At 35.6% G+C, this 25,903-nt stretch overlaps 1 protein-coding gene across 23 annotated transcripts in view; it reads left to right on the forward strand.

Annotated features, from left to right (window-relative positions):
- Positions 1-25,903, forward strand: part of RyR (Ryanodine receptor) — a 1,962,175-nt gene that overhangs the window by 1,585,887 nt on the left and 350,385 nt on the right. For 16 of the 23 annotated variants that reach the window (XM_067773071.1, XM_067773075.1, XM_067773079.1 and 13 more), the window contains 4 exons: positions 19,494-19,691; positions 19,763-19,878; positions 19,952-22,224; positions 22,337-22,816. In XM_067773071.1, the coding sequence (XP_067629172.1) occupies positions 19,494-19,691; positions 19,763-19,878; positions 19,952-22,224; positions 22,337-22,816 (3,067 nt within the window). The remainder of the gene's footprint in view (positions 1-19,493; positions 19,692-19,762; positions 19,879-19,951; positions 22,225-22,336; positions 22,817-25,903) is intronic. The other 7 variants (XM_067773087.1, XM_067773092.1, XM_067773085.1 and 4 more) reach the window with 1 other exon arrangement.

Raw genomic sequence — 25,903 nt, forward strand, 5'->3', positions numbered from 1 at the left:
GATTTCAACATCAATTTCGCTGATAAAAAATCAGAGCGGTTGACAAGTTTTCTTTTTGAAAAATTTAATTTTAAAATAAATAATGATCCAAAATGATACACAACAAAATATGGGACCACCATTGACGTGGTATTTTCAAGATATTTAGAGGATATCAAGTCTCAAACGTATGTTTCCTATTTCAGCTACCATAAACCTATAATTTCCATTATAAATATTACTGAATAACCTATGTATGTACATATCTTGTAAGATAATAATAAAATTTGTTTAATCAATATTAATTTCTCATTTATTCAATAAAAGTAAAAAATTTGTTTTCTTATCGGTCACCACGCTTAAAAATTTTGACTTGAATTAATATCAAAGACAAAACTTGAATTAATATCAAAGAAAAGAAAATGTTGCATAAATATTATAATTGCATAAGTTGATAATATGCAATAGCTTTACCGTGGCAGTCCCCGAGTGCCACACGTCTTTTTATTACTAATATATATTTGTGGCCTAGAGCTCGGAAATTCTTCTTGATATAAATTTTGAAAGGCCGAAAATAAAAATAAAAACAACAATTATGGAACGGAGAGCACACCGTAACAACAAAAACACAGTAAACATTTACAGACGTGTTAAAGATAAATACGACATAGAAACCAACAAGTGTACAAAACGTTATCGCCAAAATACACAACAACTCACAAAGCTGTCTCAATCCATAAAGTTTCTAGTGAGATGCAGAAAAGTGGTGTCATACCCAACTTCATTAGCAATGCTACTAAGAACATCTCGTACACTTTAAAATGCAACACCAACAATGGAAAGATATCAGAGAAGATCAACAACTCAATAGAAACGTACTTGGCTACTGTGCAGAAAAAACTAATAAATAAATTAAACAATAGTTTAAATTAAACAATAGATTACAAATAAAGCTTAACGCGGAGGATTCCAAGGTATTTTTCGATAGTGAAACAGTATTGTCTCAAAACCTCAGAGCCAAAATTAGAAAAATACAAATAAACAAATTTGAGAGGCTCAAAGACAAACAAACCCAATTACTTAACATACAAAATGTACCCGAGTGGTTTCACAAAGACAAAGAGCAACAAGAGATTGAGAGGAACAATTTGACTACAATAATACGGGACCACCTCAATAGAACAAACATTCGCGTGCGTGATAAATATATTTTAGATACCTTACAAACGACAAAGAAATTCGTCAAACAAAATAACCATCTGTTAGTTCTCAATGCAGACAAAGGAAACGTAACAGTTGTAATGGAAAAATCCGATTTCGATAGAAAATTGCAAACATTAGTTAACGATATTTCCTCATACCGTGTTTTAAAAAGTGATCCCACTAATAAATTGCAAGATAGGAATAACGAGATCGTAGAAAAACTGTTTAAAAACCAAATTATAGATGAAAAAGAAAAATATAATTTAATGAGCAGAACGGCCAATGCGCCCAGATTGTATGGACTACCAAAGATCCACAAAGAAGGAACTCCACTTAGACCTATGTGTTCGTCCATTAATTCTCCGTCGTATAATCTGTGTAAATACGTGGTTAATGTCCTGAAAAATATCACTAAAGAGTCCAAGTACAATGTTCAAGACACGATTGAGTTCAAGAATAAGATTAAAAATACATATATTTATGATGATGAGAGTCTGGTATCGTTTGATGTTATGTCCCTGTTTCCTAGTATCCCAGTAGATCATGCCATAGAGATCATATCGTCCAAATGGGACCAAATAAACCCCACACAACCCTTAACCAAGAGCTATTTTTAAGTGTTGTACGCTTCTGTATAAAAGATAACAGATACTTTAAGTACAACAACAAAGTTTACGAACAACGATCGGGTATGCCTATGGGATCACCAGCATCAACGATAATAGCCGATATAGTAATGGAGGAATTGCTATTGAAATTTGAGGAAGAATCACGGCACAAACCTCGTCTGCTCACAAAGTACGTTGACGATTTATTCGCTATTGTGAAAACAGATTCCGTTGAAGAAATGTTGGGCCTCTTGAACTCATTTCATAACTCAATAAAATTCACATCTCAGATGGAAAATAATGGAATGTTGCCGTTTCTGGACACGATAGTAATAAGAAATAACAACCACCTAACCTTTGACTGTTATAAAAAGCCTACGGCTTCCGGGAGGTTAATAAGTTTCAACTCGAAACATGACAGGAGTATAATAATAAACACATCCAAAAATTGTATCAGGCGAGTTATCTCTATCAGCGATAGAATATATCACCCGAAAAATATAAGCATCATCAAAAAAATACTTCAAAACAACGAGTTTCCGATCCACCTTATTAATGGTTATATCCACCAATTTTACGCTACGAATAAAAACAAAGAACAAAACATAAAAGAAATATATAAGACTGCCGTATTTGTACCTGGTTTGTCCAACCGAATAAAACATTCAAACATGTATGACAAGGAAAAATTTCAAATCGCGCTCCAGTATAAGAATACCCTACAACAAATATACAGCAATACAAAAAGCAAAATCGAAAAATACGAGAAATCCGACGTAATATACAAAATTAAATGTAATGGACACGGGTCCCACGTATGCAACAAAGTATATGTGGGTACTACTAAATCAAAACAGACAAGGATTTCCGCTCACAAATCGAACATCAAAAATCGCGACCACTCTAACGACAACAGAACGGCTTTGTCGCAACATTGCAAGGCCACGGGACACTCTCCGGACTTAGAGAATGTTACAATATTGCAAGAAGAAAAACAATATTCCAAGCGGTATACTCTCGAAATGCTACATATTATCAATACACCTAATGACATACGCATGAATTTTAAGAGCGACACCGACAACACGCATACAGACATTTGGTAATGAAGAGAAGTTATTTAGCAACAATAAAGCTGAGGGTGTCCAATAAGTTAATATATACGTTGTTGTTAGCAGATATTTTGTTTATTATTACTGTTTATTATTTGTATACATCTTTGTTTTCTGTTTATGATATTCTGTGTTCTGCACTGAAATTTTAATTTAGTCGACAAGGTGCATTGCAAGTGTAAGTGTTAGATTATGTTTGTGCATTTATGGTTTTTATAGAAAAATGTATTTTTTACAGCCCTGAAGATGATTTCTAATTGAAATCGAAATATCGACAAAATAAATAAATACAACATATATGGTATAATTAATTGCATTTTTATTACTTATATATATGTGTGGCCTAGAGCTCGGAAATTCTTCTTGATATAACTTTTGAAAGGCCGAAAATAAAAATAAAAACAACAGCAAAAAAATCAAACTTTCAATTCAAGATTAAGCCAAAACGATAAAAAGTAAGAATTTAAAATGAATGTAATAGTTTAAACTGAGTGCAACAACTTCAATATAATTCAATTTAAACCAAATTAATATTATACAAAACTTATAATTTATATTGAAAAAAACGTGATTAAACGGATAATATAAGAAAACGTATTTAAAATTGTACCAAGGAATTCATAATTTGATAAAAAACAAAGGAATTCAGAAAAAGGTAGATCCAAAAAAACTTCTTTAAATTAACGCGTAAATAACCAAAATTAATAAAACCCTTAACCCAGTCAACACAATATAATTCAATAAATAAACGTGTTTATGCTGAAAGGTAAATGTAAGTATATATATTTATATAAATGTGTATGTGTATACAAATGTGTATGTATACGTATAATAAAAAATACATAAAAAGATAATGATAAAAAAATGTCATAAAATAAACATCAAACGACGACAATGACCAAAAAACCCTAAATAAAATTGGAAAATTTTGTTTGAATTCAAAAAAAGCTTCATGCCCAACAAAAATTATTTATAATTTAAATTAATCACTTCAAGTAAAAAAATGGAAATAAAGATAAAATGGCAATGAAAAGGCAAAAACAAAAAGAAATAATGTGTAATAATGTTGTTTTTTTTTCTCTTCACTTCAACTTTCTTTGCTAACCAGAGAACAAAAGGAAACAATATCAAAAAAAAAAAACAAAAAACAGAAATTGACTAAAATCAGAGGTGCATTTTTTCCAAAAGGCAGCAATTAATTTTTGAAAAACGTACAATATACACTTTGGAGGACACCGGGTGTTATTTTCCGGTGGTGTATGACCAGAGTGTTGATCCCCTGTCCATCTGTCCTTCCGTCCTGTCAAAGTCTACGTCAGTTAAATCCCCCATTAAACACAGTGCGCTACTTCATCTTACTTGGCCTGAGCCTGGATAGCTGGAAGCGTATCTCCTAACAAAAATACCCCTCACCCCCCTTGAAAACTGTTAGCAAATATCACACAAACATGTTGCGGAAACTCGCAAGTGGTAGCTCGCTACACGGCTTCAATTACAAAAAGAAAAATTATCGAAATCATTTGTACGCCCTTCAATTGGGATATCACTTTCCAAACAAAGGAAGTTCGTGAAAGGCACTCCCAATCCAAGTTGCGTACCCCTCCCTCTTTTGGTTATCGATCACTTTCAACGATACCTAGGCCTCATCGAAGCTGACCGGTAAACCCCTAAAAAAAATGTCAGAGGAGGAAAATAAGAAACTATAGAAAAAAAATTGAAAAGTTAGAGCAAGATTTAGCCAGGGATAGATCAAAGTTATAAAGTAAAGTGGAGATAAAATTGGAAGACAAAAAAAACTGGGTTATTTGCGTTTGGCGCCATTTTTGTTGTGTAACCGCTGTTCGTGGGCGAGAAGTTATGGCGGGCCAGGCATGCTGGAAACCCGGGCTAAGCTCGTCGTTGGTCGTGTTTCTTGGCGCAAATTCTCACACACAGCTACACAGACAAAAAAAGGTTCATGCCTGTAATTGTGGACAGGAAAAAGGAAAGATAATAGCGGGAGGAAATAGTTCTGTCAGTTGGAGCCGACCCACCCTTTAGTCCGCAACCCGCGAACTACCTTTGAATGCTACTGGGCTCCGACAATTGAAGTAGCTTTCCCTATTACTGACAGTAGTCCGTCAGTCTTAGCGTCAAGTCATGTCCGTCAGTCAATCTATGGATCAAACACCTAAACACCAACCATTATCCTGGAGAACAACACCCACTCCAAAATAAGGTGTATTTAGCCTTCCATTTCAAAAAACTACTAGCCCGCTAAATTTAATTTCACCCACATCAGTTTATTAACAAGTTCTCTTAATACTAACAAATGAAAAATCTTTGGATTTGATAATAAAAAGATTAAGAATAAAAAAAGGGATATGCGTGAAAAAAAAAATTCAATTCAATACAATATTTGGGTTTTCTTTTCCCCCTTTTTTTCTTGTCGTAAATAAAAAGAATTAAAACAATAAATAAATCAATGTAAAAAAATTTAAATATGGAATAATATAAACCTCAATTCAATGAAAAAAACGACAATAAATATATAAAGAAACATTTCAATTCAATAAAATATTTGGGTTTCTCCCTTTTTTTCTTTTTTTCTTTGTTGTAAATTAAAAATAAAACAAAAATAAATCAACGTAGAAAAAAATAAAACATGGGATAATATAATATAATATAAATTTCAATTCAATTTAGAATAAATATTAATACAAAATAATAAAAGGAATAAAAAAAAGTATTGTACTAATTCTGATTCCACAAAAAATGATTTGATTCCGTAAGGTATTCAGCCAAAGCAGAAAAAGTCGCATGCTATAAAAAAATTAAGACCGAACGCATGTACGTGTATACAAATATAAGTGGATATGTTTATTAATTAACATGGCTTCATCATTGATGTTGGCGCCAGCATACAATCGGGAAACCTAGGGTAAAAAAAAAAACATATTGTAACGAATTTCCTGCAAATCCTCTTATTTGCCCTTTTGCTAGGATCGTATCGCTAAACTGTTGAATAAATAACTCCAATATTGAATAATGGAAAAATGGCCTTTATTAAAATACTTCACAATAACACTCAAACTGTGCAACGAATAGCTTAATAACCAAACTGATAGCTTAAAGGAAACTGACTTTCAAAATAATAGTGCTATTGCTCGCTAGATATCGTCTTACTCGTAACTGCTTGACAATTCAAATCAAACTGAATTGCTTCTTACTCGCCTGCACCGCTTTTATAGTTTACGCTGCATACTTCTAGGCTCTTCGATTTCCAGAAGTTACTAGTTGTTTCGGCTACAAAATCGCCAGCCACAACTACGTGCACAAATTATTGCTCTCTCTTGTGACAACTCAGATAAGGTATATGCATGTGTTTGTAGTTTACAGTCTCCCGCACACACATAAGCGTATAAGTAAATTCATCGGTGTGTGACATCTCATCTCTTGCTGCCTTGTATGTAAATGTTGCTCGTCGGAATGTGTACATATGTGTAGACGCAATTATTTATTCGTTTATGTAGATACATAATGATTGAATTATTGATGTGCATTCACGTCACTGCTTAGATCGGCTTAGAGCTGGCAGCACTCCTTAGTTTTGCTAATATTCGTAACACTGCCCTCCACCTAAGTCTGATCGTCCCGATCAGACAAATCTCTCGATCTAAACGCTGCTAGCATCGCCAAATGTACCACTCTTCTACTCCGTGGTTTCTCAATGCTTTGTATGCGGTAGATGGTATCACTGAGCTTCTTCACAATCTTGTACGGGCCTTCCCAACTGCACCGAAATTTGGATGGAACAACTTTCCGCCGGTGAGGGTTGTTTAACAGTACCAAATCTCCATTCCGGAAACCTTCCGAATTATTTTCCCTGTCGTACCTGTGTTCCATCTTACTACTCATTATTCTGGATCGTTCTCTCGCACTCTGTTGCTTGGCCAATGAAGAACTACTTTGTAGAGCTTGTTCTTGACGGATTGGCTTCACATACTCAGTATCGTTCCGACGTTTCCCAACAAAAGTGCGCGCTGGCTTGAAATCATCCTTGCATTCTTTATGAAAAATTCTTTCAGTGAATTTAGTGCGTCCATTAGGGTTTGTTGATGCCGGTCTTTTCCTCGCAGGTACTTTTAATTTCGCTTTATTTGGCACATTCGATCCATCAACCTTTGCTCGATCTACTTTCCTTGACTTTCGTGGTCTCTGTCGAATCTCCTCGACCAGCACTCGCTTACTGCTGAACCCTTTTTCCAAACTGAAGTTAAGTGGCACATCTTGGTTCTCATAATGCATCACCCTTCTCTGCATATCGATCTTGATGTCATGGTCAACCAAGAAATCCACTCCCAATATAACTTCATCGACGATCTCCGCCACAACGAATTTGTGTAGAACCATGACCTTCCCAATTAGGACTTCACATATTACTTCTCCCTGAACTTGGTTATATTCGCCTGTGACCGTACGCAACCTCGCTCCAGGTAATGACTTTATTCCCCTGTAGACCAAATCAGATCGAATCAAGGAATGAGATGCCCCCGTATCTACAGTCAGTACACGCTCTTTACCATCCACATTCCCTCTGATGGTAAGACTGCTTGATTTCCTTCCAATCTGCGACACAGATATCACAGGACATTCAACAGCCGGGGCAAGTTTTCGTTCTTTACTTTCGACACGCTCTTGCTCATTTCCGCCAGCTTTGCGTTTACGGCCACCCACATTGTTGGAACTATTAGGACCAAGATCGCAATGACGTGCAATGTGACCTGGGTTGCCGCACTTGAAACATTTAATAACTCCGGCATTCTTCTGTTGAGATCCCCTTAGTGCTTCCAAAATTGTGTATACCCACTCCGGCCTTTCTACTTCCACACGATGAGCTTTGTATGCTGGTTTACTCAATAATGACGCCGTTTCCTGAGTCAATGCATGGGATACCGTTTCAGAAAATGTTTGCTTTGGGTTCGCGTATGTGGCTCGCTTCGTTTCGACGTCCCGTATGCCATTTATAAAGCTTTGAATCTTCACTCTTTCCGTTTATTCCACGGGTGCGTCCGCATTTGCAAGATGAGCCAATCTTTCAATATCTGAAGCAAACTCCTGCAATGTCTCATTTGCTTTTTGGTAGCGGTTTTTCAACTCAATTTGGAATATCTGTTTCCTATGCTCGCTTCCATAACGTCGTTCTACAGCAGCCATCAATGTTTCATAACTGTTCCGTTCGTACTCTGGAATCGTCTGTAAGATTTCCGCTGCAGGCCCTTTCAATGCCACGAACAGTGCAGCAACTTTATCTTCCGCATTCCAGTTGTTCACTGCTGCGGTCTTCTCAAACTGTAGCTTAAAGACCTGGAAAGGAACAGAACCGTCAAAGGATGGTGTTTTTACCTTTGTATTGCTTGCTGAAACAGCTGGGCGGTTTAATTGCAACTCTTGTATACGACCTCTCAAAGCATCCACCTCGGCTTCGATTTTTTCCTCAAACTGCGTTATTTTCTCGTCCATACGTGCTTCGAGTTTTGATGATATACGCGCCTCTTGTGCTTCGAGTTGTACTGTTATGCGTGCCTCTTGTGCTTTCAGTTGTGTCTCCATTTTTTATGTAATCTGTGTCGACATTTCTGCCATACGCGTTTCTTGTGCTTCAATCTTCGATGTAATCTGTGTCAACATTTCTGACATACGCGTTTCTTGTGCTTCAATCTTGGATGTTATGCGTGTCTCCTGCGATTCTAGTTGTGATGCCATATATGTCTTCTGTTCTTCCATCTTGGATGTTATACGGTTCTCCTGCGATTCCATATATGTCTGCTGTTCTGCCAGTTGGGATGACACTGTCGATGTTTGAGCAGATATTGCAGCTAAAATCATGTTCAAGTCTGTACTGGTAACCGTCTGCGATGTTTCGTTCTTCTCTTCAATTTTTGTTGTCTCCTCGCCATCAAGATAAAAGACATGCTCTTCCACATCAATTCCTTCTGCTTCCATTGCTTCTCGTAGCCGTGCCTGAAGTTCGAGTTTAACGCCGCTTGTATTCAATCCACGGCTCTCCAACTCCTTCAGTTGCGGGATCTTCAATTCACTTAACTTTGCCATGTCCTTGTTGTCCTCTAGAATTTATTCAACAATTCCTCTTCTGACACCAATTGTAACGAATTTCCTGCAAATCCTCTTATTTGCCCTTTTGCTAGGATCGTATCGCTAAACTGTTGAATAAATAACTCCAATATTGAATAATGGAAAAATGGCCTTTATTAAAATACTTCACAATAACACTCAAACTGTGCAACGAATAGCTTAATAACCAAACTGGTAGCTTAAAGGAAACTGACTTTCAAAATAATAGTGCTATTGCTCGCTAGATTTCGTCTTACTTGTAACTGCTTGACAATTCAAATCAAACTGAATTGCTTCTTACTCGCCTGCACCGCTTTTATAGTTTACGCTGCATACTTCTAGGCTCTTCGATTTCCAGAAGTTACTAGTTGTTTCGGCTACAAAATCGCCAGCCACAACTACGTGCACAAATTATTGCTCTCTCTTGTGACAACTCAGATAAGGTATATGCATGTGTTTGTAGTTTACAGTCTCCCGCACACACATAAGCGTATAAGTAAATTCATCGGTGTGTGACATCTCATCTCTTGCTGCCTTGTATGTAAATGTTGCTCGTCGGAATGTGTACATATGTGTAGACGCAATTATTTATTCGTTTATGTAGATACATAATGATTGAATTATTGATGTGCATTCACGTCACTGCTTAGATCGGCTTAGAGCTGGCAGCACTCCTTAGTTTTGCTAATATTCGTAACAATATGTAGGCCGGTATGCATATACGTATGTACATATATACATAGTATGCATCATACCAGCACATGCACACAGCTTAGTGCAGTTTGACAAAACAAAACAATAAGATCGCAAACAAAATGAGAAAGGAACGCAAAAGAATGCAAACTAAATAATTATGCAAAATGCGTAAGAAACAAAGCGGCTTAGGCAAGTCGAGAAAACTATAAAAAAATAGTAATAACAGAAAAAAAATCTTAATCTTTAGAGAGTAGTTAATGCTAGTTGGTAAATATATTGAACAAAAAGACACGATGTGATCGCCTGCATTGTCTTTCTCATCTATTGCTCTCGGTCATCTCACTCTCGCACAGCAACACTCTCCGAAGTTCTCTCCGTATTTGTTGCTTGATCAGCTCTGTCTAAGCGATCCAAATGTTCCGCCGTTCCTGCCTTATTATGTATTTTCTATTTCTTTGCTTCCTTTAATGCAAATTAGGTCACTGACCTCTTTCCAGTTCAATCACAGACGGTACCTCATATGGCCAGCCAATACATACGGTAGACTGTTGGACTACATCAAAAAATCTACAGTTTGGGTGTTGTGGTTGTTGCTCGGCACAACACGGTTGTTTTGCATGTCTATTTGTTGTGGGCTATGTATGCTGGTGTTGTTGCTGTTATTTTCCTCTCGGATTGGTGGTAAATCCAAGTTTTTAAACAAACCGAGATTCAGTCTTTTTGCCTCCCGCTGACAGGAATCTGCGAAATAACCAAATGCACAAACAATGCAAGTTAAGTAATGTGAAATGCATATGCATATGTACATATATAGCTTAAAAACATCGAATACCTATGTATGTATGTCTACTTCATGCATCTTCAAGTGTGGTTAGATTTTATTTAATATGTCACATTTTCGAATTTGAAAATAAATTTCGATTTGGCTAATTTTCGCTAACTTAAATTTCACTTCTATGCTATCTTGCCAAAACAGCGTATGTTTAAAATTTGTGTTTTTTTCTCTTTTCTTTTATTTTCTTTTCTATCATTCTAATTAAAATTCCTAGCAATTTTTCTTTCTTATTTTGCAATTACCTACACTTGAATTTACACTTATTTTTAAATAGCAGGAAGTCACTTTATAGTAAAAAAGCTTATCTCGGTTTTTTTTTTTTTTTGGCGGGATACTGTTGGACAAAAAGATATGTTGTTGAAAGTTTTTCTGGTTCCGGTAAGCTGTTGACCGTTAGTTGTTTTTAACGTATCGGTTCGTTCACCGTTTACTTGCACTGTAACAATTTTTTTTTCTTTTTCTAAACATATAAAATTTTTCTTTCTCTTATCGTCACTTAAAAACTCTGATATTTTTTTTTTTAGTAAATTTTTTTTTCTTGTACTGTAAATCTTATTATAGTTTTTTTTCTCTTTCACTACACTTTTGTTAATTTTTATTTTTGTTTGCGGCGCGTACACCGAGCCGCATTAAATTGTGGACACCTTGACACGAAATTCGTTTTGCTTCCGATTGCTATCGGCGATCACACCGCCTGGTTTCGCGATGTAGTTCACTCAAATTGCCAGCTAATATCGTAGCTACGCCTGCGCGTCGAGCTACCCATCCACGCTTACACATACACCTATACACACGCTTTCACTCAGACGGTTGATTTGGGGATAACATAAACACGCACAACATACATACAGATAATAAGGCTGTCGTTACAAACACAATAACACAATAACAAAACCAATAAGAGAATTTGCAATAATCTATATATTAATACGCTAACCAAATTTCCATACAATCAATTTACAGGCTGTTTCGCATAGTTAGCGTACGTAAAATCATATAAAAGTTATATGAATCGATTCGTATGGATCAGCCGCAGTGCATAGGCCTATTTTTGTTAACAAATATTACTCTATTTGTTTATAATTAATAGAAAAAGTTTTTTGTAAATTCGAAAATCTCTGCAAGTATCGAAATTGCCATCTGTAATACCCATTATGTTCACAAAACCCCCTGAATTCCAAACTACAAAAGCTGCATTGTCGCGTTGCTCAAATGTTTCATCTCTACATATATATATTCGTACGCGCCAAACGGTGAGAGAACTACTGATTCATTCATTTTCAGTTCAAATAAAATATTGTTTCCCATTGTTGCCACTTACCTATATTGGTCTGTACCAAAATCCTTAAAAAATTTTTCTAAAATAATTGTTAGCGCACAAAAAACTTTAAAGAGAAGTAATAACATAACCGGCCTATTTTTTTGGACAAATTTTACTTACACGTAAATGCATAGGTCTTTATTTAACAGATTCTTTGTTTTTTATTTTAGGTGCTTTCAAAAAAACATGAAATAACAAATAATGAGTCAACTTTTGTTCAAACTCTCTAAATTTATTTATTTATAACAATTAATTGCAAATTTGACCCAAAATGTTTTTTGCATTTCCATATTTTATGCTCATTTTAGATATAGCACGTCTTATACTGAACAAAAATAAATAAATTTGCTACAAAGATATTACATTAAAATTTGTATATTGTCTTTTATGCTAATTTATTTTGATATTAATTATTTTGTTTTATTTTATTATCTTTTATTTCAACTTAGTTTATCATTATTTAAATGCAACTTGATTGAATCGGAAAATTTCACGTTGTATATTAAACGAAAAAAACGACCCAAAACGTTTTCGATTTTAGGTCGAAATATTGCATAGGCCGTATATTACTCTACTATGCGCTTGAGAAGAAACATGCCATAAGTGAAGACAATTTCAAATTAATTAAATCGGAAACAAACATTAATAAACTAAATATTTTAGAATCCTTGCATATTTATGTAAATAAAAATGTTTCTGTTAATAGGGATATTGGTCCACTGTACTCTAGCCTTTTTACCGCTTTCCAACAAACTTAAAAATTATTTTGTTATCACAATTATTATTATTGCAAATTCTCTTATTGGTTTTGTTATTGTATTATTGTGTTATTATTTGTTGTATTGTTTTATGACGGACAGCGGCTAGTTGAACGCTATCGACTGAGGAAGGCACAACGATAGTGCCGAAACAATTGTATTATTTATTTATTATTTTGAATAATAAAATATAAAAAATATAAGTGACTAATAAGGTGTTTGCGTTTTATTTATTTCTCTTGTGAAAAAGTCACTTAGCACTCAAAACAAAATAATTAATTATCTATATATTAATACGCTAACAAAATTTCCCTACAATCAATTGACTGGCTGTTTCGCATACTTAGCATACGTATAATCATATAAAAGTTATATGAATCGATTCGTATTGATCAGCCGCAGTGCATAGGCCTATTTTTGTTAGCAAATATTACTCTATTTGTTTATAATTAATTGAAATTTTTTTTTGTAAATTCGAACAATTCATACAAATATCGTAATTCATTTTCGTGCACAAGCGCGCCATCTTTGGGAACAATTATATAAGTGTTCTAATGCGAATTTCAAAGGCCCAAACCTTTATGCACAAGCGCGTCTTTGGGAACTATTATCTAAGTGTTCTAATGTGAATTTCAAATTTTATGTATCCCCGCTAAATTCGAAGGCACAAACGTTTCACCGACATACAAATATGGTTTCCCATTGTTGCCACTTACCTATAATTGCCTCTACCAAAATCCTAAAAAATGTTTCCAAAATAATTCTTAGCGTACCAAAAAATCTTAAATAAAATTAATTTTTGACCGGCCCATTTTTTGTGGCAAACTTCACTTACACGTAAATACATAAGTCTTTATTTAACAGATTCTTTGTTTTTTATTTTAGTTGTTTTCAATAAAACATGAAATCACAAATAATGAGTTAACTTTTGTTGAAACTAACTAATTTAATTGCAAATTTGCTCGAAAATATTTTTGCATTTGCAGATTTAATCCTTATTTTAGATAAAGTACGTCTTATACTGAACAAAAAAAAAAAACAGTTACAAAAATATAACATTACATGTTTTACATTGCCTTTTATGCTAATTACGAAACAAAAAAACGTCCCAAAAACGTTTTTGATTTTAGGTCAAAGCGGCAACCGACATCATTGCGGCCGTATTGCATAGGCAGTATATTACCCACTATATTTATTATTAGGCTAACTTTGTTGGATTATATATCCATTAATCGGAAGCTTAGATCCAATAACCCTAATTTGTTTATGTCGCTTAAAGTTATGAAATCAATTTTATTTTAGTAAATATGTTTGCGTGAATAATTTCAATATTTTTGTTTGTTTTTCTTTTCTTCCTAATTTATTCTGCTTTGTTATATCTTAGTATTATATTGTTCACAAACGATATTTTATGGTAGATATGGTCATATATATTAATGAAATGGAGTGTTTACAAATTTAATACAAATTAATTACGTATATGGATCTCAATGGGAAACCCAACATTAAATATCCGAACATTAGAATCTTCATATTTCTACATTGATCACATTAAAACCCGTAAAAAAGTCTAAGTGCACTTATTGCGTTTTTAAATGGAGCTGTTTGTTCACTTCACTTAATTTTTTCGCAATTTAAGTACTTTATTTTTTCTTTAAATAAACATTTTTTTAGTAAACTCTGCCTTCTTTCTCATTACATAATTTTTTATATTTTTATTTTATTTTTTATGAAGGTAGAGGATACCTACTAGGTACTTCTATTTGAAATTTTTGTTTTGTGTCACACTTACATATTAGATACGTATTTATACAAAATTAAACGGGTGGCGTGAAATAGGCTAAATTCTTTTAGCAAATCTCTTCGTTTTTAACTAATGTTTTTTGAATTATGACACTATTGAGGTAAATGGACGATATATGTATATGGGTGATATAGGCCTACTGGGGAACCGATCTCCCAAAACTAACTTCCGTAGCGCGCCAACGGGGACCTTCCGGGTGTGGAAAGACCTATTTTTCAATTCAATTTCAAGTAATTTCATCATAATTCTATGTCAATTTCATTTGATTTTACATAATTTTTATATTTTGGTTTAAGGAGCTCCATACCAAAACGTTATAATTACGTGTGAAAAGTTGATGCATAGACTGAGTTGAAAAAAATACACGTTGGTCGAATTTCGACCACAGGCGATACTAGTATTTATTATTAGGTTAAGGGCCTCATTCTCTATTTCGAAACGAACGTTCATTTCGCCTCAGAGACGAATCGCAAGTGTATTTGCACTATGTAAAACGATGGTAACATATCATTTGACAATTGCTTTCGCTTTCCTGTTTCGACATATAGTAAGAAACATAAAAACGAACGAAAAGGATAGGGAATACCATTGCTAAACGAAATAGTTTGGAGGCGAATCGTTTGTCTGAGCTATCGTTCGCAATACAGAATGAAGCCCTAACTTTTTTCGATTATAATATGCACATTACATTGATTCGAAAATATGCCAATTACATTATAACGTCTTAGGTTAAATTCAAAATTTTAATGATAACTTTAAGTAAGATAGATCAGTTTGCTATATTTCCACCCACTGCTCAACTATTAACGCATTATTGCACTACCCCAACACTGGATGCATAGAGTGAGTTGAAAAAAATACAAGTGGCAAAAAGGCTAGAGTACAGTAACCAATATCCCTATTAACAGCAACATTTTTATTTACATATTTATGCAAGGATTCTAAAATATTTAGTTTATTAATATTTGATTCCGATTTAATTAATTTCAAATCGTCTTCACTTATAGCATATTTCTTCTCAAGTGCATGTTCGGCTATTCCACTTTTTGGTTCGATGTTCTTAATATATTTCAGATGCTCGTTTATCCTTGTGCGTATTGTGCGCGTTGAGCCCGTCACTGAATAAACCCCCGGTTTATCCAAACTGTGACACTTGTCTTTCATAGATTTTAGCAAAGATTTATTATTACTTTTTGGGACAACTTTTATGTCTGATTTCTTGAAAAATTTTTTAATATATTTAAAATATTGTTCATTGTACGTAATGCTACAAAAACGATATTCATCTTTTTTTCTGCAATCTCTTCTTGCTTTTTTATTTAGGTGTTTGCTTATTAATTGCTGGATGCTGTTGCGGCAATATCCATTCATTTCAGCGATGTTCATTATTTTCTCTTTTTCTCTTTCAAATGCGATGCAGCTGATCGGAACGTTTATAAGACGATGAGCCATAGAGTTAAATGCCGCTAGTTTGTGGGAGTAATGATGGTTGGATTCTATAGGGATGAACCGATCAGTTGTTGTTGGTTTTCGATAAATATCGAATTCGATAACTCCATCATCGTTATGTGTCAATTTAAGGTCCAGAAAGGCAATTCCATATTTTCTTCACATTCATAAGTGATTTGGATAGAACTATCAATTGAATTAAATAAACGTAACGTTCAAAAATGTCGAGAGAGTGTTCAAAAGACACGTTTTGACCTATACTGATGATGCGTTTAAAAAATATATACGCTGCAAACGTTTCAAAATTTAATTAGGCAATCTTAATTTTTGTGATAAAATTGCGCAAAAATCAAGCTACATACACTCCTTTCTGTATTTCTAATAATTGAAGAAGTGTAAATTAAAGTACTTTTTCAAATAGGGGCCCTCTTTTAAGCCCCCATTCTCGTGTGCTTCCAAAATACAACCTGGATCTAAGGGCGGCAGATTTGATAGCTGCCAAAACATCCTCCACCATGGTTAATTCCTAAAAGTGAAGCCTTTTTCTATTTCTGCCTTTCCATACCTGCCTGTCAAATAAGCCGACAGAGGAATGTTTGTCACGAATTACCATGGCCCGCATTACGTTTTACAATCAGTGACAGATCCATTTTAACTCAAACGATAACTATGTAACTGTCAAACTATTTTTAAAAAATATAATAAATTATAGATCTAACGAATACTATTTGACGCTAGTTAACATATGTATGTTATTAATACGACCCACCATTTCAGAGCTATTGTGACTTTAAAACTGAGTTTCGATCACGAATCGTGAATCATAATACGGACCCACAGAATGGAAGACAAATTTGTTTGTTTGCTAGCGGTAAATAAATTGGATTGCCATGAGTTGCCCATCTGTCTTTCAAACCAACTTTCCTTTTAAATGTGTTTATAGAAAATCAGGCTACATTAACATTCATTTTTAAAATCTAGTTAATAGAGAAAAATGAGCAGTCTGTTAAGCAAATATTTTAAAATATATAAATAATGCAAAATATCAGTTGTTTATGAAAATGTTTCAAAAACACTATTGAGCGAATGATTTAAGTAATCGAACTGCGTTTTAACAGGTGTTCGAGACCGTTTCCTATTGTGAACCGTTTTTTTAAATATTCGTCATTTGTATGAATTCACAATTAATATTTCATTTTAAACTTTTATAGTTTTATTATTTAATATACCATTTTAAACTTTTCGCTGTGGTAAATAACATATAAAAGGATACACGATTGAAAATTTTGGTTTATATTTTAAAATTTTTAGTCTACATATATGACCAAACTTTTTTTGGTTTTAAATGCAGACAAGTTTAAAAAAGCAGCTCATATGACTGGTTGTGAATTGTTGTTGTTATAGCGATAAGGTTGCTCCCCGAAAGCTTTGGGGAGTGTTATCGATGTGATGGTCCTTTGCCGGATACAGATCCGGTACGCTCCGGTAACACAGCTTCATTAAGGTGCTAGTCCGACCATCTCGGGAATGATTTATATGGCCACATTAAACCTTCAGTCTATACCTTTTATTTTCGCGAAAGAAATACAAAAAAGAATAATTGTAAGGTGCGATAACCTCCGAAGAGATTTTAGGCCGAGCTTCTCTTTAATTTTTTATCGCGCTCCTTTTAAATATAGTTTTCACTTAGAAGCTTTTCATAGCAGAAATAGTTTCAACAATAAAAAAGTCATCGTTGCGAATCTAAAATATATACGTATCTACATATAAAACAGAGTTTAGGAAATAACGGGAATTTAGGTTTTAATTTCAGACCACTCTTTCAGGACAAAAATTTAAACCCAAATATATTAAAATTGGGTTCATGCTATTATAGTTTATAAAAAAAAAGACCAAAAAAACGTAAGAGCGCTGTATGGGTAAAACTTTTTCGTTTTAATTTTAAACTTTTCACTGAAAATTATATTTTTCAAGTTTTAGTTAAAATTTAGTAATTTCCCTGCAAAAAATGCGATTAATATAGGATGAGTCGCAAAGGAATATGCGACTAATGCCAGTTTTGATTTCTTTGTATGCGTTGAACTGTTCCCTTTTGTTTGAGCATGTCCTATGAAGAGACTAATTTTACCCATTTATACCCAAACGGGAACTATACGACCAATCTCCTTTAAACCCATATGGGAACTAATGAATACTAATCTCTTTTCTCATCAATGTAGATAAAAGAGCTCAATCGGAGACCGCTCTCTTTAGGGATTAATCGCACTATTTTTTGCTGGGCGGCCGCCGCGGTGTGATGATAGCGTGCTCCGCCTACCACATCGAAGATCTGGTTTCTCGCCCCGGGCAAAGCAACATCAAAATTTTAGAAACAAGGGTTTTCAATTAGAACACAATTTTTCTAAGCGGGGTCGCCCCCTCGGCAAGCACTCCAAGTGCATTTCTGCCATGAAAAGCTCTCATTGAAAACTCATCTGCCTTGCAGATGCCGTTCGGACTCGGCATAAAACAAGTTGGTCACATCCCGCCAATTTATAGGAAAAATTAAAAGGAGCACGACGCAAATTGGAAGAGAAGCTCGGCCTAAAATCTCTTCGGAGGTTATGGCGCCTTACATTTATTTTTTATATTATACCAATGTGTACTATATACATAAGTATATTATTCATAGTCAGGCACAGGGCTATATTTTTAGTGTACCGTACTTTTCACTACCTCTAAAAAATAGTGGAAGTGTCAAAGAGTTTTTATTTGTTAACCCTAGAATATCATACTTATTTTTAATACGTAAACATCATACTTCGTCGAATCGACTACGGTAATCTTTAAAAGGGTACAAAGGATGTCTCCTGTTTAAAAAGATGTTTAAATTTGTATTAATAAATTCTTTTTAATTTATTTTAATAAAATAAGACAAAAACAGTTTAGCTTTTTAATATTATCTATACAAAAAATCAGCAAAAAAAAACATATAATTTAAGGAGAAAAACCAAAATCAAAAACATGCGTCTTCGTTTCGACGAAGTATGATATTCTACGGTTAAGAATCGTCACTCGGTACTTTGGCAAATCACTGTGCTTATTTTGATGATTTCATTTAATTAACTGATTTATTCTCTTTCCAAAAATCTCAATTACACACATCGCATAAATATACAGAATGCGGTAAACCTAAACTGTCCTCCGGAAACTATCGGCATGAATTGGCTGCTTTGTTGTTGCCAAAGTATCGACTGACGGCTCTTAACAAATAAAAACTCTTTGGTAGTGCAAAAATTGTCCAATTGTTTATTGGTAGTGGAGGATATGGACTGTGGTAATGAAAATTTCATGCACCGTGTCCAACTATGATATTCTTTAAACTTTTATAGCTGAAAAGAAATCCTATAAAATTACTTTATTTTCTACTTCTTCCATGTACCAATACACCATGATATCTTGCACATCTATGCATGTATTTACATAAACATATATATATGTGTATGCATAATATATATGCATGTCATTTATATACAAACGATGCGTATGGCACGTCCCTTTCACGTTCAACATGAATTACATCCAAACAAACAATAAACTACATAAAACTACTTTCGTACAAATCGATTATGAAGATCTCCTGTATATAGCCAAACATCTAGCTTACCAAGTATTTCCAGTGAACCAATACCCAACATTGATCAGCTTTATTCCCCAAAATTTCCGTTGGAAATAGTAAGGCAATTTGTAATGGAAGCTTTAAAGGAATCAGTAGAAGTTAATCAGGTGCACAATCGAGACCCTATTGGCTGGACCAACGAAAATTTATTCCTGTAAGTAGGTTATTAATACTCCCACAAGAGCATACAACACGACAACCATAATAACATTTTTTTAATTTTAGGCCTCTTATTAAGCTCACTGATCGTTTACTGCTAGTTGGAGTTCTTACTGATGAAGATGTGCAAAAGCTTTTAATTATGATTGATCCTGAAACATGGGATAGTACTTTTGAAAAAGGTTTGAAGACTAATAAAATTGAATAAGATGGTTTTAAACTTTTAATGTTGATGCATTTGATTTCGTTCAATAGACGGCAAAGATGAACATCGCAAAGGTTTGTTGACAATGAAAATGGCAGAGGGTGCCAAACTTCAAATGTGTTATCTGCTTCATCATCTATACGACATACAGCTAAGGCATCGTGTTGAAAGTATTATATCCTTTTCTCACGATTTTGTCGGTGATCTACAAGCGGACCAACTGCGGCGATATATTGAGATTAAACAATCGGATCTTCCTAGTGCTGTGGCTGCAAAAAAGACGAAAGAGTTTCGTTGTCCGCCTAGAGAGCAAATGAACCAAATTTTGTGCTTTAAGAATCTTGAAGCTGGTGATCAAGAGAACTGTACATGTGGTTTGGATTTAAGAAGCCGATTATACGATTTTCATGATAACCTTATGAACAAGGTATCACTTAATGCTCTTCAGGAGCCTGACGAAGTTGACAGCAATGCAATTGAAGAAGTGAAAACGGGACCTATAACAAAGATTTACAATTTTATAAATGCAGTGAAAGAGCTCGAAGAAGGCCCTAAAGAAATTGAGGAGCCTGAGAAGAAAACTCCTGAAGAGGTTTTCCGCAAGGTATTGATAAAAACCATTGTTAGTTGGGCTGAAGAATCGCAAATAGAAAATCCCAAACTTGTAAGAGAGATGTTTAGTTTGTTGGTTCGGCAATATGATACAGTAGGGGAGCTAGTACGAGCCCTTGGGAAAACGTATGTTATAAATAGCAGAGCAGGAGATGATGTGGCTGAGATGTGGGTGGGCTTAAGCCAAATTCGTGCATTACTTCCTGTGCAAATGAGTCAAGAAGAAGAAGAGCTTATGAGAAAACGACTGTGGAAACTAGTTAATAACGCAACATTCTTTCAACATCCTGATCTTATACGAATATTAAGAATTCATGAAAATGTTATGGCCGTTATGATGAATACATTGGGCCGACGTGCTCAGGCACAAAGTGATGCTCCGCCACAATCTGAAGGAGTAGAAGGTGCACCACCAAAGGAAAAGGATACTTCTCATGAAATGGTTGTTGGCTGTTGTCGATTCCTATGTTATTTTTGTCGAACAGGCCGCCAGAACCAAAAGGCCATGTTCGACCACTTCGATTTTTTATTAGACAATGCAAATATTTTGTTGGCACGACCTAGTTTGAGAGGTTCTACCCCATTAGATGTGGCATATTCAAGTTTGATGGAGAACACAGAATTAGCTCTGGCACTTAGAGAACATTACTTAGAGAAAATTGCAGTTTACCTGTCGAGATGTGGACTGCAAAGCAATTCAGAGCTAGTAGAAAAAGGTTATCCCGACCTGGGTTGGGATCCAGTAGAAGGCGAACGATATTTGGATTTTCTTCGCTATTGCGTATGGGTTAACGGAGAGAGTGTTGAGGAGAATGCTAACCTTGTCATTCGTCTACTTATCCGTCGTCCAGAATGTTTAGGACCGGCTCTAAGAGGAGAAGGAGAAGGTCTGTTCCGCGCCATTGTTGAAGCCAATCGTATGTCCGAACGAATATCTGATCGATGTGATATGCAAGATGAAGCAGAAGGGACAATTTCTGGCTTAAATTTCACACATCCATTACCAGAAGGAGATGAATACGAAGACTACATTGACACCGGAGCAGCTATACTTAACTTTTATTGCACGCTTGTGGATCTTCTCGGCAGATGTGCGCCAGATGCGTCTGTTATCGAACAGGGTAAAAATGAATCACTGAGAGCTAGAGCTATTTTGAGATCTCTGGTGCCACTGGAGGATTTGCAAGGGGTACTAAGCTTGAAATTCACATTAACACAAACTGCGCCGGGTGAAGAAAGACCCAAATCTGATATGCCATCCGGACTACTGCCTAATAATAAACAAAGCATAGTGCTTTTCCTAGAACGAGTTTATGGAATTGAAACTCAGGAACTCTTTTACCGATTGCTTGAAGATGCATTTTTACCCGACTTACGAACTGCTACAATTCTTGATAAGAGTGATGGCTCAGAAAGCGATATGGCCCTGTCAATGAATCGTTATATTGGGAACTCAATTTTACCGTTACTAATCAAGCATTCAAAATTTTACAATGAGGCAGAAAACTATGCGAGCCTTTTAGATGCAACATTGCATACAGTATACAGACTATCTAAAAATCGCATGCTTACAAAGGGTCAACGGGAGGCTGTGTCGGACTTCTTGGTAGCTCTTACATCCCAGATGCAACCTGCTATGTTGTTGAAACTGTTGCGCAAGTTGACAGTGGATGTATCCAAATTATCGGAGTACACAACTGTCGCACTGAGAGTATGTTAACTTAAATAGAAATATACACATGATATTATTTTACTATCTACATACACATACATACAATTGAAAACAAAGTATTCATAATTTATATAACATATATCATTTTTAGCTTCTGACTCTACACTTCGATCGGTGCGCAAAGTATTATGGTTCATCACAAGGCCAAGGCTCATATGGAGCATCATCAGATGAAGAGAAGCGTCTGACAATGCTTCTATTTTCCAATATTTTCGATTCCTTAAGCAATATGGACTATGATCCTGAGCTATTTGGAAAAGCTTTACCTTGTTTGATTGCCATAGGCTGTGCCCTTCCTCCAGATTACAGTTTATCAAAAAATACTGACGAGGACTACTATGGTCGACAAATGGGTGCACCAGACCAACCGCAATACGATCCTCAACCTATTGACACTATTCAAGTGCAGTTAAACAACGATCTCGAAACGCTGATTCAGAAATTTAGTGAGCATTATCATGACGCTTGGGCTAGTCGTCGCTTGGAAAGTGGATGGTCATATGGAGAAATAAGATCGGAAACCGATAGAAAGCATCCTCGACTAAAGCCATACAACATGATAAGTGATTACGTATGTATATAATTGAATTACTTAATACAAATATACTTAGATAAGGAAGATATTTACTTATAAGTCAAAATTTCGATTTTTTTTTCAGTCTGATCCCCATTTTCCAGTTTTAAACCTAGGGCACATAAATATTGGTCCCCATTGGAGAGGATTAAAGTACAGACTTAAAAATCAAAAATTATTATACCTTTCATGAACATGAAATGGTATATTAACTTTGGTCCGATGTTTGCAACGTTGAGAAATATAGAAGATAGACTCACCATTAAGTATACCGAATTGATCAGGGCGACAAACTGAGTTCATATAGCCATGTCCGTCCGTCTGTCTGTCCGTCTGTCTGTTTGAACGCAAACTAGTCCCTCAAATTTTCAGATATCTCAATGAAATTTGGCACAAGGATGTATTTTTGTATTATATTAGACATTTGTCGGATCCGGTAGGATCGGACCACTATAACATATATCTCCCATACAACCTATAGTTCAGATAAGACTATTTTGGTCATTCCTGCCGCAATTTAGGAAGTATAAATGTGAAACTCGGTGATATATATTCTAAAATATCTTAGAAAATATCCTGAAAAAATCACTTTAATCGGAGCTATATATAGTATATATCCCATACAACCGATCGTTCAGATAGAAAGATTTTTGGCAATTTCTCCCATAATTTCCAATATAAAAACGTTAAACTTAGTGATATTTATTCTAATATATCATAGAAGATTTCCTGAAAAAACCACTTTGATCGGAGCTATATGTATATGGTATATACCTATCCCATACAACCGATCGTGCAGATAGAAAGATTTTGGCCATTTCTCCCTTAGTTTCGAATAAAAAAACGTGAAACTTGGTGATGTATTCTAATATATCATAGAAGATTTCCTGTAAAAATCATATCGATCGAAGCTATATATAATATATATCCCATACCGATCGTTCAGATAAGGGGGTTTTTTGCCATTTTTTTTTTATATTTATCTTAAAAATCGTTTAGGTATGTAGATCTTTTCACTATATATTTCTTATCTTATACATCCGATTATTTGGAGATTACGAACGGGATAAGATTATTGTTCAGCCCCATTCATGAAAAGTATGAAGTCTTCGGCACAGCCGAAGACAGTCCCGTCCTTACTTGTTTTTTTTTTTTTTTGTGTTCTAATACCCAGAATCGATAATATTATAGTAGGTGATGTAACATTTGTATTCACCCGCTTGGAATTTATATGTGATATTTTCGACCTTGGAATTATTTTTGAACCGGTGAAACCTGAGGTGAAACTGGAAAAACTCGATGCTTTGATTTGTAAGGACTATGCAAACCCAGAAAAAAACATATAAACATACTCATGTACATATCCAGGGAACTCGGCTAGCTATAAATGGATTAAGTAGTCTACCTAGCACCCAGAAATGTTTGAAAAGTCCACTACTTTACAGACATACATTTACCCTAAATTTTAAACCATTCACCATTAAGAAACTTTTAGACATTTGTTGTTTTCAAATAAAACCCAAAGTTTAAAAAATCTTAAAATAGAAACATGTAAACACATTTAGTTTTAAAATAAACCCCAACAGTTTAAACTTCTTGAAATCTAAAAATAAAAATAAGAATTATTCGTGAAAAGTGCGGCAAGTCAGATTTTTGTCCAAAATTGCATTGCTATTATGAGGGTTTATAGTATTTTTTTTATACAGATGTGATAGCTCAGTAGATAGAGCACACGACTCTGATTCGGACAAAGTTGGCTCAAAACCAAACGACGCACCGGCTTCCCACGGCAGCCGGTTCTATGCACCGGAGTGACTCATAATTATTTTCCCGATCAAGGGCTGTAATTTCAGTGTAACTCCATTTAATTTGTTGCGTCCCTCCCACAAATTGTCATCCTCGGTGCAGCTCCTTGCAGCTGTACAGCTCCATACCCTCCTGCTTCGGGGAGGTACTGAACCTAACCCCTGTCCCAGACTGTGGTTCTGCTGCACATTTCGGCTGTCCACGTCCAAGGCCGTCCCGCTGTTCACTCTCAATCGTACCTCCGCCACCTTCTAGCAGCAACGCTGCCCAGCTGGCCACATCAATTTTCGCTGTCGCTAACGTGACCGCTACAACCCACCACTACAATCTACGTAGCATGGACAGTAGCAATGCCGAGCACCAGCTTTTACCCCCAACCCACCCGTCCTTTTCTGATACACGCACTCGCGTAAGAAGGAGTAATCAACTCCTAGTCCCCCACCCAATGTGCCCCGCCGTATGCCAGCTAAGAATATTTATGATCGCGAAATCAGTCCAATGCAGTTCACGCTTTAGCCGATACCACCTTCATAGATGATATGGGCTTAGAAATGACAACCGTCCGACCGGCGTATTCGTTGCATCGCGCTGCCAAAACACAAGTACCAGCTCATCGACACCAGGTACTCGAGCAGCAATCGGACAGCACACTTGACAAAGCCTACATCTTTCACGATGCATTCACCCATTTCTGACTCACAGAGAAAGAAGGCTTGGCCTTGGTGAGTGTTATCGATGTTGATGGTCCTTTTCCGGATGCCAATCCGCTACATTCCCGTAACAAGCGCCATAAAGGTACTAGCCCGACCATCTCGGGAACGATTCGGTATGACCACATGCAACCTTCTAGGCCATTCCGCTCTCCCACCCCCTAGATCCATCAGGAGTTCGGGATCGCCAGAGCTTCGGCTGTTTATGAAACAGGATTCGCCACGGGTAGATGGGGTTGAAAATATAGCTATATAATGCGCTGGCAACCCCTTGAGAGGATTGCGCTACACAACCCCTTGAATCAATTTGGTATTTTAGTCGCCTCTTACGACAGGCATATCTACCACGGGTATATTCTAAGCCACTTAACCCGCTAGGGGAGCCCCCTAACCCGCTGGGTTGGGTCGCTCACCACGATCTCTGCCTTACCGGCTGGCCAGACGACAGCAGGTGCAGGCAGCCAGCAGAGCAAATAGCCTTTACGACTTTCTGCACGATAAACGGCGATGCCCCACCAGAATTGCAAGTAATTGTCACAGCTCGCCAGACATTTCAATCGTCAGCGCA

Source organism: Eurosta solidaginis, chromosome 3, assembly GCF_040869045.1.
Source record: "Eurosta solidaginis isolate ZX-2024a chromosome 3, ASM4086904v1, whole genome shotgun sequence".
NCBI classification, from domain to species: domain Eukaryota; kingdom Metazoa; phylum Arthropoda; class Insecta; order Diptera; family Tephritidae; genus Eurosta; species Eurosta solidaginis.